The sequence below is a fragment of the Ctenopharyngodon idella genome, chromosome 5 (assembly GCF_019924925.1).
Source record: "Ctenopharyngodon idella isolate HZGC_01 chromosome 5, HZGC01, whole genome shotgun sequence".
NCBI classification, from domain to species: Eukaryota; Metazoa; Chordata; class Actinopteri; order Cypriniformes; family Xenocyprididae; genus Ctenopharyngodon; species Ctenopharyngodon idella.
The window spans coordinates 27,761,140-27,779,367 of NC_067224.1; the positions used below are offsets into that span (position 1 = coordinate 27,761,140).

Genomic DNA, 18,228 nt, shown 5'->3' on the forward strand with positions numbered 1-18,228 from the left:
TTTAACCGGAAGTGAACATAAATAACAGTAAACAAACGTTTGGGAAGAGAGAGAAGAAATTTTCTTGCTGCTAAAAAAAAAATAAAAAAAAAATAAATAAATAAGAACTATTCAAGACATGAATAAAATGTAGATAACAGATAATTTAGCGCAAGGTCGACACGATTGCAAAACTACAAACTCTGTAGATGAGTAACTAAGTGGAGAAACTCCTCCTCTACTCACGGTCGTAATATTTTAGTAAAATAGTCAGTTGTTCCTTTTAACTGGATTCAACAGGATACCTAACTTGACCTTAAAATGGTAAGAAGCACCTTGACTAAACAAATTGAATCTTTTCGTTAATATGATTCAGAATTCTTAACCATAAAACTCAATTAAAGTTAGAAATTAGTCTACTGCTAACAAAATCAACTTTCATTATGCTTTCGATTATTATCACATTTTGTGATTAATGTCAGTCTGATGTCATGCTTATGTTTGTTAATTCGTTTTAATAACACATGTCACCTGTTGTCTGAATGTACTGTTTTCAATCTCAGATTACTTTTATCATTGTGAGTGGGCTGCTTGCACTGGCTGCTGGAAAACCGTGTGGTAAGACTTAGTACAACTAATGATTTACTTTTTCATTCTACTGCGAAGCCGTTTTAACATTTAATACTGGGCCTGTCATCGCTGATTGCAGCTATATGTTTTTATTCAATTATTTATTAATTTTTGTCAATGCAATTTTGACTTGTTGTGATAGTCATGTGGTGGGGTAATAATAGAAATACCGTCATTGCGCAATACCCTTTACAAAAACTACTGTATCAGTACCACAGCACAAATGATGGCCATAGATGCTAATTACATGGTACTTTTATATATACTAAGATACTGAATCATTACAATATTCATATATTACTCAGGTATTTTAAAGAATGCTATACTACTATACAGTATGTCATCAAGAATAGTATTTTTTTTTTTGGTGTTCTTTGTTAGTGTAGGTTCCAGATGTAGCTGATTTTCATGTTTTTGTAAACTGTTTTTATTAGGTTTAAGTACTCTCCATTCTGTTGCAAAGATTTTAAATATTGACAATCCAATAACCATAAAAACCTAACCTATAATGTCCTCCAATAACCCATAATGTATTACACTGCACTGTCCGATTTGTAACATTCAGCTTATTGAGTCATTTCTGTTTGTCCTGTCAGCAGAAGTTCTGCTCAGAATACCTGGGATCGTCTCACTCTGTTCTTTGCCCTCTCTTTTGCGACTGTGACAATTCTGAGACAGAGCGATTTTTATGGGTTGTGCGAGTAGGTGGAAAATGTCACTGTGACCTGTATTGCTGCGACAGCAGTGGACATAAACCAACTACACAGTGGCACTTTAAATGAGTAACAGTGGTCAACAAGGACAGTGACCCAGTCAAAGTTTATCAGCCTGTTGTTTTATAATTATAGAACATTGATATCAGTGCATATGACTGCATTTAATTTCTTAATCTTTATGAATCATCGTTCAGCATCAGAACACGAGGCTCTTCTCCAGTCCCTCAATCAGCAGCTGCTGCGCTCTGTGGATACACGAGATAACCTACCCAATCCCAGTGTGCACATCGCCCTGCGGCTCTCAACACACCATAACCTAGCTAAAGAGAGCGAACATCTCAACCGCCTCAAGACAGAGTTTCATGATGATATTGAGAAGTATGCCTTTTCACATCTTTTTTTTTATGTTAAACGTTAAAGCTACAGTAAATGATATGCTTAAAATTTTTATTACTTGTGATTTTCTTGTGTGAATTATCCTAAATAATAATTTGCTTTAGGAAGGATTGTCAGTGTAGTGCCAGTGTCATAAATTCTATTCTATCCTATTCTACTCTATTGTTCCATTTCAGTATGTTTTTTTTTTCTAATTGTTTCATTACTGTTCTATATATTTGCCTGTAGATCTCTCAGAAATGGTGAGTTGGTGGTTGGCCGTCTTGCCCTGTACATCTTGGCTTTGAAGTCTTCCTGTCATGATCTGCAGAGTGTACATCTCAATCATAATGAGCCCCTCCTCACTCACCTTAAGAAGGAAATGGAGGAAGAGAAACAGAACATTGCATGTAAGAGCAATTGTTTTTTGTAATACACTACCGTTCAAAAGTTTGGGGTCGGTAAGATTTTTTCAAGTGTGTCCAACTGCATCTCACAGTACTACAAACCACACCTCTTCTACAAGTTACGCCCCCTACAATGAAACAGCCTATTAAGGTGATATCATCAGAGCCCCTCCCTCTGGAATTGCTGATTTCGTCACTCTTCTTCTGCTTCACTTTCCTTGCTTTAAGCATCACTTTCGCCACTTAGTGATAAGGCATACAGCTCGTACATTGATCAGCAGACACCGTAAGTCATCCTGTTTGTTTTTCCTCTGTTTTTAAAGTATTTCAATTATGAAACTGGGGGTAGGGTTAGGGTAAGGTTTAAGGTTGGGGGTAGGTTTTAGGCTATAATTTCCATAAGTCTGATCGTATAATTTATTTTGTTTGAAAACAATATTGGTTAGCCTTACCAACATTTCATACATAAAACATAAAATAAATGTACTTGAAAAGATTGTTTCAGTCAGTGACATCCATGCTTGTAACATGGTTTGTAGTACTGCGGGACGCAGACAGACCCTTCTCGTTTTTTTTAACGTTCTTTTAAAAAGAGGTCTCTTATGCTCACCAAGGCTGTATTTATTTATTTATTTATCTAAAATACAGTGAAAACAGCAATATTGTGAAATATTATTAAAATTTTAAATAAATGTTTTCTATTTTAATATATTTTAAAATGTAATTTATTCCTATGATGGTAAAGCTGAATTTTCATCAGCATCATTACTCCAGTCTTCAGTGTCACATGATCCTTCAGAAATCATTCTAATATGCTGATTTGCTGCTTAAGAATCATTTCTTCTTATTATCAAAGTTAAAAACAGTTGCGCTGCTCAATAATTTGTGGAAATCATAATACTTTTTTTTTCTTCGATGAATAAAAAGTTCAGAAGAACAGCATTTATTGCTTTCTGAAAAATATATTAATTTCTTAGAATAAAATCTTACTGACCCCAAACTTGAACAGTAGTGTATATGTAATTTTTTTGTTCTGTAATTCTGATTTTAATATGAATTCTTTTCTGCAGTCAGTCACCGTCCAAAGACCAACTACTACCAGTACTCTCTGGGCATTCTGGCTCTATGTGTGAGCGGTGTTAGAGTCAGCACACATGTCAGCCACAAGCTCATCCATGCTGTGGAACACAAACAGATAAAACACGGAGAGTCCTTATGTGTCGGTGAGTTTGAATCAATTCTTTTTTTGGCCCAGTAATCATTAATAAAGTACATTTAAAGGGATAGCTCACCCTACTATATAGCATGGGAAAATCGCCAACAGAGTAGTATGTCCAAATTCATAGTATTCGAAAAACAATAGGCGAAAAGTCACCCGGATGACCTACTACTTCCGGCGAGATTCTGAAGTGCGCAATTGAGGGACACTTTACTATCCCATGAGGCCACGGGAGAGGATTTATGAATGGAGGTGAAGCAACGCAATTGACGCTGGTAGGTCACGTGATAATGACAACATGGCCGATGTAGTACGTCCAGATTATATTCATACTACACACATTCATACTATATAGAATGTACTTTTTTACCGGTCGCGAAGTAAGATCAAATTCAAATGTAGTACCTACTCAGACAGTACGCGTTTTCGGGTGCAGCGTCTTCTGTGTTACACAAAAGAAGACATTCTGAAGACCGTGCTGGTCACTCTTATTCATGCAATTACAATGAATTGGAATGAAGCCTTCACACTTTAAAAAGGATGCAAAATACCATGAAAATATCCCATATCCCATAGATCCAAAAGAAAGTCATCTGGCTTTGGAACGTCATGCATAAGATGGAACCCACTGCATAATATATTGGACACTGTTATTTATTTTCCTTTTGGTTAGATTTAAGGAAATATGTTTACATGTTCTGAGGTCTCTAACCACTCCAATCACCCTTCAGACTCGCATGCGATGGCAGGCATTGCCCTGCAGTGTCTGAAAAACGAGGGAACTGCTGTTAAAGATCCTGCAGAACTGGACAGGGCTCTTGCCTCCATTAAGCAGAGGCTTCTTGACTCTAAGAGAGCTGATGGTCACATGGGCAATGAGTTCAGCACAGGATTGGCCGTGCAGGTAAGAATCATGATATTAAATAATTTGCCTTAATGAAAAAGCCTTATTTGAGTGGCAGGTTCTCATGGTTATCCGTCTCACAGGCCTTGATGGCTATGGGCACTCAGATGGAGGAATGTGCCTCTGCTATGGAGGCTTTAAGGGCAGATGTTAAGAAAGGAACATACCATAACCCTATGGCAGTCTCCCAAGTCCTGCCTGCCCTGCACCAACAATCTTATCTTCATCTGAAGAACAAAGAATGCCGCAATGAGGATGGTACGTACATCAGACATGCAACCTCAATGAAGTATTAGTCGGCAGAATTGTGTATACAGGCCTAAGATAATTTTTTGAATCAAACAATTAATGTTTATTTATCATAGAGTATTTCAATGTTATATATTATGTAAAATAAAATATTTATTTAATATTCAGCAGTCAATATTAACTGAGTTTTAGTACAGCATTTTAATCTAACTTTTGTGGGGTTTTTCTCCTTCTTTTTATTTGTCGTGTGCTCCTGGTTCGATGTTCCTGATTTAGACACTCTTACTATTGATGCGGATTCCGCTTCAGAAGTTCTTCCAAGTCACGGGCAAGTGTCTCTACAAGTGGAGGTTATTAAATCAAATGGTGCATCATCTGCGTTTTCCATCAATGTGCCCAGAGGCTCTTCACTATTTGATGCCCTCAACCTTCTCCAAGACAAACAAACTGGTTTCACGTGAGATGCTTTATTTGAAATATATTGTTAAAACAATTTAGGCAATTATTTGATTGCTTTTTTACTGTATTAACTAATTTTTATGGATTTTGCTTACAAACAACCCTTTTGTTCTCTGTATCACAGTTTTAGCACCGAGAACAGCTTGTGGGGACCCTTCCTCAGTGTGGTCAATGATGAACAAGCACGTCAGACTGATCGCAGATACTGGCAGGTCTCCTCAGATGGCACCTCTCTGACACAGGGTAAGAAACAAATACGTGCATTTTACACAAAATTTGGCGTAACAATGCACATGTCTGTAAAAATGTAATGCATGATGTCTCTGACTGTGTTATAATTTCAATCTGTCTTGTATAATTACTTTTATCTGCAATGCTGTGCTTTTCTCCTCAGGTATCAAAGACTATAAGATTGACTCAGCTCAAAGCATCACCATTAAGAACACTGGGTACTGAGTCCACCTCCGGATGCAAGAGATGAATGGGATGAAACCATAATATGTTTATGAATTCTGTTGTTATAATTGTCTTTGATTTGATTTTCTTGTTATAAATGGATTTCTGTTTGATTGTTGCCTCACTTTGCCTGAACGTTTAAAGGTTAATGAAAACAAGAATCAGAACATATCAATGTTGTTTGTATTTTATTTAGAGATTTAACACACATGTATCTTTTGAAATCTAACAGATCTTGCATGTGAAACTGCAGCTGCTACCATTTTAGATAAACAAATATAAAATAAATATTACAAATATTTAAAAAATGTGTGGCTTCATTAAGATGTTGAGAAGAGAGTATCTCACACTATGGAGATAAAATGTTCACTGTAGCACATGGTTGCATGTAGTTGATAAGCCATGTGTTACTTTGTAACTTTAAAAATTGTTTTGTAATACAATATTTACTTCACAGAATGAATTTAATAAATGTTAAGTGTGAATCTCATGTCTAGGTTGCCATTTCACCCCAAATCAAAAGAAAAAAAATATACGTATTTCAATAAAAAAATGAAACATCATTAGGATATTAAAATAAAATATATTTTATATTTTTTCCACACTACAGTAATGGGTGAAAATAATGTTATTACAGTAAAAAACGTACAAAAGCATCCTAACATGTTTTTTTGTTTGTTTGTTTTTTCCTAAAAGAAAAAATCTAATTTTTAAAAATGAATTTCTGGGTGAAATGTGTCATATATTATATGTGTGATATATGCGTCATTTTGACGTGTAACTTAGATATCTCTAGGTTTTTAGCAAAATTCTCGAATTGAGTATTGAGACTTTTATTTTAAAATTTAACTAACGTGACTGTAGCTAACCCTACCGCAGTGTACTTCACAAACACACAGAGCAGCATTTCAATGATTTCAATATTCATAAGCTGTAGAGGTTATAGTATGAACACACTGCACGGTGGGTCAGACATTTAAGATGTTGAGCGTTGGGTCTAATCAATCTTTTGCTCTAGTAAAGACGACAATACCACTGTAAGTACAAGAGCATCACAAATCTGTTTAATATACAGTTAGTTCCGCGTTAGCAGGCTAGTATGTACAGGTACCTGTCAAATATCTGATATAACAGCAATCCACAATAGTACGTTAGTTTCTATGCAATTTGTGTTTCCTTTTTTGAGTGCTACACTCTTTTCTATTATATAAATATCACGGTCATTTCTATTATGGTAGAAATCGCAGTCTCGGGTTGTGTCTTAAAACTTAGCGAGCTGCCTACCTAGACAGCATTTTTGGACATTATATTCCACACACTTATGGTGTCCCAAAATGTTGTCTAGGCAGGCAGGTAACTAGGTTCTGAGACACAAACTCGGGAGTCCCTGCAAATTAGAGTTACTGCAGTGCTCTGCAACATATTATCAATCCATGAAACAGGCTTTTTATATGTCTCCAGCTGCATGTCTTGATATAATGCATTCAACTCAGCTCACTGTTGCTGTTTTTTTCTGTATATTGTAGCAGCAGCTGAAGCTGATCAGATTCATCACTTGAATGAGGATCTTGTGATGCTGGACTGCAATAGCTGTGTCATTCTGTGGAAAAGGATCCAGAGATGAAGATCTGAATTCATTCTCAGATGTTATGCTGTGCCAAAGAAGGACTCGTTCACCTCTCAAACTAATGCAGAAATGCTTTTAAAACTGTTTAAAACTGTCCACCCACAGACAGACAATCTGGGGGCGTCATAGAGGCCAGTTTGAGACAAGAATCTTTTATATTTATAATACACATCTAGAGGCATAGTTTGGTCAAGATGTTCTCCGCTCTGAAGAAGCTTGTCGGCTCTGAGCCGGCTGGTCAGGTAAAGGACAAGAACATCCCTGCTGGTCTACAGTCTATGAACCAGAGTCTGCAGAGAAAATTCGCTAAAGGGGTTCAGTACAACAGTAAGTCAAGTGTCTGCTGAAATGTATAATTAATGCTAATTAAGAATTAGAATGTTTTTAAATGTCTTTGATTGTTTTGTTGTTACTTTGCTTCAAAATATTTCCAGGTTTTAATGGAAAAAAAATAAAATAAAAATCCAGATTTTCGATGCATTCGCATGCTATTGGACTAAATTGCAACACACACAAACATGTCAAAACAAATCAAGTCTGTGTTGCTGGAGCCCCTAGGTGCTGTGTGCTAGAGATAATGTTCACTAATGATCACAAGCTCTAACATGTAATGCTTGGTCTTTCAGTGAAGATAGTCATTCGAGGAGATAGAAACACAGGAAAAAGCACCCTGTGGCACCGGCTGCAGGGTAAGAAGTTCCAGGAAGAGTACATTCCCACTCAGGAGATCCAGGTCACTAGTATCCACTGGAGTTATAAAAGTAAGCTTGATGTTTTTTTTATGGAAATCAAAGCTTCTGCCATCTTAGTATTATTGAAATGTTTATACTTAACACTCTTAAAAATCCTAATTGGGATTGATGGTTCCATGAAGAACCTTTCATGGAAACTTTCCACTGCGCAAAAGGTTCTTTGCAGTGAAAACGGGTTATTTAGATTATTAAAATGTTCTTCACACGAAGAAAAACATGGTCCTTTTAAGAACTGTTCACTGAAAGTTTCTTTGGGGAACCAAAAATGGCTGTTCTATGGCATCACTTCAAAAAAACACTTTATTTTTAAGTGTGTAGGAAGTTGCTTTTGCACTTTTGTTTAAAAGACATGAGCACATTTTCTAATGTTTTTTATTTCTTTCCATTTGTGCATCTTAATTATGCAAAATAGATTTACATCAAGGTAAATATGCAGTCTGTTAGATAGTGGATATGTAGATTAGTTTGATGGCTTTAAATGGCCTGTATCAAACATTAGACATCTAGTGATTTCTAGAGTTTGTTTTCCCCTCTTTGTGTACAGCCATCTGTCGAAATCTTTCACCTTAACATTACATGGTGTAACCTGTTAGCAGTAATTTACAGTGAGGTCTCCTGCCTTTGATAGCGGGCATGGCTCTACTTGTATTCAACATTTTACTTGCATACTTTCTATTGCCTGTTCTTTCTGAAAAGAACAGTATATAATTGTATATGATATTACTTTGTGGTATTGTTTTCCTAAAGCAATCTTATAACGTTAGACAAGGTTTCAGCACCTCAAATAATCAGTATTTTTATAATAATTTATATTTATTTGATATAAAAAATTATATTTATTTTATATAAATGTTGCGTTTATTTTATAATTAAACAGGTTGTGTTTGCTACTGTACAGATTTCTGTTTTCGATAACCAGAAACCTAAATGAAATATTTAATTAAAAATATTTTGGCAAGTAATTTGGCAAATTAAAATTTTAAAAATTAAGTTTTAGAAAAAAATTTTTTTTTAAATGATGCTGTGAAATTGTTTTTTTTTTTTGGACTTCTGTAACAGAATCACTGCAAAATAAATGTATTGAAATAAATGAAAGGAAGTGACCTCAGTTTTCCAGAACCGCTCAAATATTTGTCATTTCTTCGCAGCTACTGATGATGTGGTGAAGGTGGAGGTTTGGGATGTGGTGGATAAAGGTGAGTTGCTGCCAGTCTATTTTTAAGTAATTTCTGATCAGGTGACTTTGTAGATGTTATTGTCATACGTATTTTAAGGCTGGAATACACTACAGTATAGTTTATAGTTTGGGCCTAATTTGCAGTCTGGAGGAGTCATCGCTAGTTAATCATCAGATATTGTGCAGTCAAAGTTCACAGATTTCACAGAAAATCACATAGTATGATGGGCACAGACTCTATATATAATTCCATCCATTTGGAGGATATCAATTTCAAGCATGTTTGATATTTTGAGCCAAGTTTAGAACTCACCGTTTTCATTTTTCATGCGTCTCCTAGCAACGAGGTGCATGTTTCTGTGTGAGTTTGTTGTGTTTAGAGCGAGTTAAAGTCTGGTAGTGTGACCCTCTGTTTAGTGTATGATGCACAGTTTTTCTCTGTAACCATTTACAAAGTCTGCAAGTGTATGATGCCTAGTTCTGGAAAATCTGTTGAGATTTTAAAAAACGTGTAGTGTATTCCATCCAACCGTTATGCATTTTCTTGTTCATACCTTTTAAAGTTTAGTGTACAGGTATTGCATGTCAATTGCATTTTAATGTGTTTAATTCACACCCTCCATCTCATTCTGATGGTCATACATGAAGCCATTTCACCCAGCCCTCCTTCATCCTCATGCAGTCATTTATATTAATGGTATTTTTCTTACTTGCTGTCCAACCAGGCCAAAAAATCCCCCTTCCTGAAGGTGTAGGTGAGAAACTCCATAGATTGTAGACATTAGGCTGTGACTTGCCTGTGCTTGATCTGTTTGTTCTGTTATCCGAGTGCAAACATTTTGTTTTAACTGACTTTTCACTGACTGCATTGTGACAGAACTACAAATGTATTTAGTTTACACTTCAAAACTAGAAGTGTAAAAAAACATGCCATAATGATGTGCAATGTGACAACTAGATACCGCAGGAAACCAACTCTTGCTAATGTCACTAACGTCAGTTCCTTTGAGAGAAAGGAAAAAGCAGCATTTTGTTATCTGTTTTTGATGCTCTTGAAGATACTGGAAGATGTTTTCAGCTAATTGGGGTTGGGAAGATTTTTTTTTTATGTTTCTGAAAGAAGTGTCATATGCTTACCAAGCTGCATTTGATCAAAAATTGAGTAAAAATGGTAATATTGTGTAAAATTGTGTATTATTATTACAAATTAAAAATAACTGTTTTCTATTTAAATATATTTTAAAATGTAATTTATTCCTTTAATGGCAAAGCTGAATTTTCAGCAGCCATTACTCCAGCTTTCACTGTCACATGAAGTGTCATTATAAATGTCTTTACTGTCACTTTTTAATGCACCTTGGTGAATAAAAGTATTACTTTCTTTCAAAAAAAAAAAAAGAAAAAAAAAAAACACTCACTGACCCCAAATGTTTGAATAGCAGTGTTACAATATTCTGCCTCTGACATTACAGGAAAGGGGAAAAAGAGATGTGAAAACTTGAAGCTGGAAAATGAACCTCAGGAGGTAAATCTATAGTAGTACTCTATCAAAATCAGGTGTAATAACAGTTAAATAATGATTAATAGGGGGGAAATTGAATGTTTAGCTGGAAATGTCTCTGTGCTGTTAGCAGACGGAGAGTGAACTGGCCTTGGATGCTGAGTTTTTGGATGTGTATAAGAACTGCAATGGTGTGATCTTGATGTTTGACATCACCAAGCAGTGGTAGGTGAACAAAGACAATCAGCATCTCCATTCTCCATCACGCAGAACTCACAGCTGCACTTTGTTTTACAAAATGTGTGCTTTGTTTGAACCAATAGGACTTATAATTACATTCTGCGGGAGTTGCCCAAGGTACCCACTCATGTGCCAGTGTGTGTGCTGGGGAATTACCGGGACATGGGAGAACACAGAGTCATTTTGGCTGATGACATCCGGGACTTCATCGCTGGTCTTAACAGGTTCGATCATTACAGTCAACATAAACATGTAAATTGACACATTTTATGTCTTAATATACATTCCTGATCTTATTACAAACAATTTATCAGTTTAAAATCAAAATGTCTTTGTGCTCTTTCTTCAAAATAGTATTTGATATTTGCCACTTCCATTACAATCCATTCATATACTAATTTTTTACCCATTAACATGGAAATATGTCATATTATGGAGGTAAAATGGGCTGTGAATGCTATTTCATATTGATGAAATATTGATATTATCATATTGATATTATATTTTCTTGTTGGAGATAGTCAGTTCACTGCATTATAGTTTGTGGGTTGATTTCAAATTTAAGATTAGAAATCATGGAATATGTTAACTGAGTTTTTTGAGTGCTTAATAACTTATATTATTCTCGGTGAGCTTTATTGATGTTTGATGTCTTCATGATTCTGTAGACCTCTTGGCTCCTCTTACATCCATTATGCAGAATCATCTATGAAGAACGGTTTTGGTTTGAAATATTTGCACCGATTTTTCAACATTCCATTTTTGCAGCTTCAGGTAAGCAGGTTAATGTTCTAGGCTACAGTATTGCTACAGGTTTAATCAAATAAAAACTCAACCAGTTACCAGACAAAGTTAGTGGTCATTATGTGTCATGTGCCTGGCAGAATTATTCATTCCTATTCATTAGATCAGAAATCTTTTTCTGCATGTTTGCCTGAATCTCAGTTAATTTAAAGGAAACTTTCATTTTAACTTTCACAGAGAGAGACCCTGTTACGACAGCTAGAGACCAATCAGCTGGACATCGATGCCACGCTAGAGGAGCTAACAGTTCAGCAGGAGACAGAAGACCAGAACTATGATATGTAAGAACTAAAATTGCCACACAAACTTCCTGTAGTTTAATTCCACCTGCTGGACAGTCAAAAACAGTCAAAGAATTCTGATTCAAATATCAGCAACTACACTACCATTCAAAAGTATCCTATAACTGTTTTTAACATTGATAATAAGAAGAAATGTTCCTTGAGCAGCAAATCAGTATATTAAAATGATTTCTAAAGGATCATGTGACACTGAAGAGTAAAAATGCTGAAAATTCAGCTTTGCCAACACAGGAATAAATTACATTTTAAAATATAGAAAACAGTTATTTTAAATTGTAATAACATTTCAAAATATGACTCTTTTTATTGTATTTTTAATCAAATATGTGCAGCCTTGCTGAACATAATAGACTTAAAGGGTTAGTTTACCCAAAAATGAAAATTCTGTCATTAATTACTCACCCTCATGTCGTTCCACACCCGTAAGACCTTCGTTCATCTTTGGAACACAAATTAAGATATTTTTGATGAAATCCGAGAGGTATCTGACTCCTCCATAGACAGCAATTTAACCACCACTTTCACGGCCAAAAAAGGTAGTAAAGACATCTTTAAAATAGTCCATGTGACTACAGTGGTTCAACCTTAATTTTATGAAGCAACGGGAATACTTTTTGTGCACAAAAACATAACAAAAATAACGACTTTATTCAACAATTTCTTCTCTTTTGTTTCATTCTCCTACACTGTTTACTTCTAGGTTCTACGTCAGAACTCTGGCTCAGTATTGGCTGACGCTGTTCATGTGAGCAGCACGACACATGCGTGTGTTGCTGACGCAGGAGCCGGCCAATAATGAGTTGACATTCTGATGTATAACACAGAAGCGAAGAACCTAAACGGCATAGGAGAATGACACAGAAGAGAAGATATTGTTAAATAAAGCCATTATTTTTGTTTTGTTTTTGCGCACAAAAAGTATTCTCGTCATTTCATAAAAGTAAGGTTGAACCACTGCAGTCACGTGGACTATTTTAACGATGTCTTCAGTACCTCTCTGGGCCTTGAAAGTGGTGGTTAAATTGCTGTCTATGGAGGAGTCAGAGAGCTCTCGGATTTCATCAAAAAATATCTTAATTTGTGTTCCGAAGATGAACAAAGGTCTTATGGGTTTGGAACCCATAATAAATTATTTTTTGATGAACTAACCCTTTAAGTCTGTTATAAACATTTTAAAAATCTTACCGACCTCAATCTTTTAAACAGTAGTGTACGTTCCTTCACAAAGGCTATTTTGTTGGTGTTGTAGGCCTGTTTGAAATTACAGGAACATCCACAAATGCCTATTTTTGGGTTTGTGAACTGCAGTGAGTGCCATCTGACCATTATGATACAGTAGGTGTCTGTTATAACTTTCAGTTTCCTGGAAATGAAAGACTCTCGTAGTAAAGGCTACAACTCTCCCGGTCCCGCTAACGGACAGAGCCCCTCCTCAGGCACGCAGTCTCCCGTCGTTCCTCAGAGCGGATGCTCCACTAGCAGCTCCAGCCCATGTAGCCCCCAGCAGCCTCCCATTCCCTCCCAGATCCTGAAGTCTCCATCTCCCTCTCCGTCCCCTCCTCCTCCCCCTCTCTCCTCAACCCAAGCGCCTACGACCTCTCCCTCTCCATCCCCTTCTCCTGCTCACCCTGGCCTGACGGTCTCTGCTCCAGCTCAGGCTTCTGCCTCTGCTCCTCAACCCCAGAAACGCAGCTTGATCTCCAGGCTTTTTGGCTCCTCTCCTGCCCAGGAACCTCCAGCAGTCTCCCAGGGTGAGTTTTAGCATGGTGCTTCTAGCTGCATGTGCTTATTAGAAAACACTCTGGTTAGAAAAACTGAGCTTTTATATGGCATTAAAACAGGTTTTATGCCTTTTCTCTTCAAATGTTCACTGACTCATTCTTAAAGAACTGGCCTAATGCTATGAACTGCAAAAGGGATTTGAAGGCTGAGAGGAATTCATTCACACACACACATTCACACACATCCTCTCTCAGAGAGCGTTTTCCTCGAGCGAGACCCACAAAGCCGTGAAAAATGGGGAGGATTAGGACTCGTGCAGATCATAAGGATGTGTTGTGGATCAATAGAAATCACAAGACTTTGTGCATTCCTGAGCTATGGAGAGGGTTTTATTAGCTCTTGTACCCCACCTAAAGGAGCTTGGATATCAAGCAGTAGTTATTTAGTAAAACGCATATCAATATATCAATTTTTTGTCATTTACAATTCTTCTTGTTTGGAACTCATTGTAATTGCTGCTGTTTATATATTTTTAATGTCAGATGTTTTTGCCCCAGATCATGTGACTTTACACTTCTTGGATTTCCACAGAGCCAGATCCAGTAACTGCAGCGACTCCGCCTACAGTTCAGAGCGTGGATGATTTTGTGCCAGACGAGGGACTTGACAAAAGCTTCTTGGAAGACGGTCTGCCTTCTAACGCAAGACCAGCTATGAACACCCAGCCCTCTGCTGCGGGTACTGCAGATAGTGACAGGTACACCAAGGGCAAATAACAAAGAGGCCTTTTTTTAAATATGATATGCTATTTTGTTTGAAAATGTATTGTAATCAACGTACACTACTGTTCAAAAGTTTGGGATCAGTATGATTTTTTTTTTAAAATGTTTTTGAAAGAAGGCTCTTGTTAAAAAGTATTAACTAGTTATTTAAAATGACTAGTTTCTATTTTAATGTATTTAAAAATGTAATTTATTCCTGTGATGGCAACTGAATTTTCAGCAGTCATTACTCGAGTCACGTGATTTTTCAGAAATCATTCTAATATGCTGATTTGGTGCTCAAGAAACAGCATTTGTGCTGCTTAATACTGTCACTTGATCATTTAATGCATCCTTTCTGAATAAAATTATTAATTTCTTTTAAAAAAAATCTTACTGACCCCAAACTTTTGCATGGAAGTGTACTTTTACTTGTAAATGAACTGAGCTAGTGGTTTCTGTGTGGTTTTGTCTGTTCAAAAATGTGTGAAACTTTGTAGCTGATGTTCAGTGCATAATAAGTTGAATTTTTCATCCATTCTTGTAACATGTTTATTTTAGTGATGGGGAAGGAAGAGAAGGAAACCCCATGGTCGCAGGGTTCCAGGATGATTTGGACCCTGATGATGCAGAACTTGAACCTAGAGCTTCTATTGTCAGTAAAGGCTTGGATATCACCCTCTCCAGTGATGAGGAGGGTCCAAAACCTACTGTAACTCAGGATGAAGATCTGGATCTAGAACCCCACCTGTAAGCTTGAATTCCTGTCTTTCATTAAGGCACGTTCACACCAAGGACAATAACTATAACAATAACTATAAAGTTTTAATAATCATTTCTGTGAGAATAGGGAAGTTCACACCACAATTAAAATATTATCAATATCATTGGAATGATAAAAACAGCTAATCAGAATCAATCCTGTTTTATAGAGCTCAAGCATTTAAACCGGCAGATGACATAACTGCAACGCGCGCTTATAATAAACAGAACGTTACTGTACGTTGGTGTGGTCGCTAATATAGTTATCTTTATAGTTATCATTACTGATGTGAACGGGCCTTTAATGATAGATTAAATTTAAGATACATTGATAAGTGACATGTTGATGAACTAGTAAATAATAGCTGAGGTAAGCTAAAAATTTTGTTTGTGTTTTGGGCAATAAGTTTGTTACCTGAATCAAAGTCTGGTTTTCATGTTAATTCTTAAAGGGTTAGTTCACCCAAAAATGAAAATTCTGTCATTAATTACTCACCCTCATGTCGTTCCAAACCTGTAATACCTTCGTTTATTTTTGGAACACAAATTAAGATTTTATTTTTGTTGTTTTGTTTTCACGCAAAAAAAAGTATTCTTGTCGCTACATAAAATGAAGGTTGAACCTCTGCAGTCACGTGGACTATTTTAATGATGTCTTTCGTACCTTTCTGGACCTTGAAAGTGGTGGTTAAATTGCTGTCTATGGAGTAGTTTTCTCGGATTTCATCAAAAATATCTTAATTTGTGTTCTGAAGATGATCAAAGGTCTTACGGGTTTGGAACGACATGAGGGTGAGTAATTAATGACAAAATGTTCATTTTTGGGTGAAACTAACCCTTCAATAATATTAACAATATTATGGCTATTCAGGGTGACTATGGATTCTTTAACACTGGAGGACAAACCAAAACATATCCACAAAGAGCCAGTGATCCAGACCCAGGAGAGTGTCAGCAGTCAGAACATAGAAACTTCCATTCTCAGCCCCATTCCAGTACACACTACTCAACCGCTGCAGACAGCGTCGGATGCAACAGCCCTGACAGATCCTCAAGCACAGGTCATAAAACATAAAGAGAGATCGGCTCAGGCAGAGTCCTCTGACACAGATCCAGATGTACCTGTGGCCAAACAGATGCTTTCATTTGTCATGGATGACCCTGACTTTGAGAGCGAGGAAGAAGTCATGCAGAAAGTGATTAAGGTACTGAAATGATGATGATGATGATGGGCATTTTAGCTCATGTTTTGGTGACTTGTCTGGATTTACAAATTTAGGGTTTGAATAACTAGAAAAGACTTTTGTTGTCTTGTTTCAGGACTCTTTCCCAGTTAGAGATGATATTCCTGATATATCCGATGATGACATCAACGCAGCTAAAATCCCTGAGCCCATGAAACCTACTGTACTCTCCTTCAAAAGCAAGAATGACGGTGACCTCTTTGGCCTAGGAATCGAGGAGAAGTCAATCAAAAGCAAAGACAGCAGCGATGAGCAAGATGGCAAGTCTCTGTTTCTTGAGCATCAAATCAGCATATTAGAATGATTTCTGATAAAAGATTTTAATAAATGTACATTTCACAATATTACTGTTTTTACTGTATCTTTTACACTTGAAAAGTGTATATTTGTGAATTTATGCATATTATCAGCCATCTATAAATGTTTTTCTGTTTTTATTCTCAGAAAAAGAAAGCAAACATTCCAAGGAAAAGAAGAAAAAGAAAAAAAGGAGTAAAGAGGTGAATTATAATCAATTACAACCTTTCATAAATGAAATGGTATACTGTTGTTTTATAACTACTTCGTATTTCGCTTAGGATGATGACAAAAGTAGCAAGAAGAAACACAAGCACAAGAAAAAGGAAAGAGATGAGGCAGCTGGGGTAGCAGATGAAAAGGAGAAGAGAAAGAAAAAGTCACGAAGCAAGAAAACTGATGATCTTGAAGCTTTTCTGGCTGGAGAAGAAGGCCTAGCAAAAAGAGAGGAGGGTGACTACGAGGAACTGTAACGCTCTCTCTCTCTCTCTGCTAAAGCAATGTTTGTGCATTGGTACAACAATCTTGAAAGAGTTCTCATCAAAAACAAAAGCTTTCTTTAGCAGCCCAACACATGACTATGTAATCTGACTGACAGGCTAAGAAATGCTTAACACTGGTTTTCCACTTTTCACAAACACTTCCCAATCCACCTTCCATGCCTGGAGAGGTTGGAAGGGCTGGCGTAGTTCACACTCTTTGGGCTCAAACTGCAATAAGTGGAGAAGCCATGCAAAACTGCTACATCTTGCATGTAATTTGACCTTTGTACTTTGTTTTTCAGATTGAAATGGACCATTTTCACTCACTCGTAACATTGTGCTTTCTGAATGTTTACATGCTTGCTTTTATATGGTTGCAATATTTTCAACATCACATATGTGAACCAACATATGTTTTTCATTGATTTTATTAGTTGCCTTGTGTATGTGGATGAATTGGTATTTATGCTCAATAGATGTTCTGAGAGCTTGGCTTTGTGTAATTTTGCTGTGTGTTTAGTGTTTGAAATGAATACACTGTACTTCATGGTAGGATTATTTGTTTTCCCAAAGTATATCAAGAAAAAATATTTTAGGAATGTAAAGGATTTTGGTCAATGAATGCTTATGATAGCGGAGTAGTTATGACATCAGACATAACTGTTCTCACATCCTTTATATCAGGAAATTGCTTCAAGGAAACTATGGTGAAATGCAACGCTTGACCGTAAAGAGCTCAAATAGACCAGTAATGAGTGTGCTTGGATAAAACAATGAGATCTATCTACTGTGTCATTATGCAAACTTGTGTTTTTCTTTTACTTTTTTGTCTGTAATTATATCATTTTGAATTTTTGCACTCTATTGTTTTTGTCTACCTTATTGTTTTATGATGGTAAATTACAAGAAAGAACTATGACTTATTTGTCATCTAAGGTTTTTTTTTGTTTGTTTGTTTTTGCCTAATTTTCAATGAAAACATGATTGATTGAAACTGTGCTGTTTGCTTGAAACCTGAATTCAATACAAAAAATACTAGAATATTTTTGCAATGTTACTGGGTTGGTTTTTCTCTCTCTCTTTTTCAGTGTGGCTGTATTATAAATTTCACTTGTTTTTAAGTTGTTTTCTTTAAGTTGTGTACTAATAATCAGAGTAAGTTG

At 36.3% G+C, this 18,228-nt stretch overlaps 2 protein-coding genes across 6 annotated transcripts; both read left to right on the forward strand.

Annotated features, from left to right (window-relative positions):
- The first annotated feature begins 56 nt into the window (after nt 1–56).
- On the forward strand, nt 57–5,702 carry tcn2 (transcobalamin II). The gene is made up of 10 exons (XM_051894346.1): nt 57–303; nt 543–597; nt 1,520–1,703; nt 1,950–2,110; nt 3,178–3,330; nt 4,058–4,230; nt 4,314–4,488; nt 4,756–4,936; nt 5,063–5,181; nt 5,333–5,702. Exons 1-10 carry the CDS (start codon nt 301–303, stop codon nt 5,392–5,394), a joined length of 1,266 nt encoding a protein of 421 aa, XP_051750306.1. The 5' UTR covers nt 57–300; the 3' UTR covers nt 5,395–5,702.
- Nucleotides 5,703–6,230: 528 nt separating this feature from the next.
- Nucleotides 6,231–18,110, forward strand: rabl6b (RAB, member RAS oncogene family-like 6b). 5 transcript variants are annotated; one of them, XM_051894340.1, is made up of 17 exons: nt 6,231–6,431; nt 6,921–7,348; nt 7,648–7,782; nt 8,922–8,969; nt 9,676–9,705; nt 10,423–10,475; nt 10,582–10,676; nt 10,775–10,915; nt 11,360–11,465; nt 11,673–11,776; nt 13,157–13,548; nt 14,111–14,276; nt 14,842–15,030; nt 15,914–16,247; nt 16,363–16,546; nt 16,731–16,786; nt 16,865–18,110. In XM_051894340.1, the coding sequence occupies exons 2-17, from the start codon at nt 7,216–7,218 to the stop codon at nt 17,054–17,056; spliced, it is 2,358 nt and encodes a 785-aa protein (XP_051750300.1). In that variant the 5' UTR covers nt 6,231–6,431; nt 6,921–7,215; the 3' UTR covers nt 17,057–18,110. The 5 variants fall into 5 exon arrangements, with proteins under 5 accessions (XP_051750300.1, XP_051750302.1, XP_051750303.1 ...); XM_051894342.1 differs by having other exon boundaries at nt 10,585–10,676; XM_051894341.1 differs by having other exon boundaries at nt 6,242–6,431; nt 6,924–7,348.
- Nucleotides 18,111–18,228: the final 118 nt, after the last annotated feature.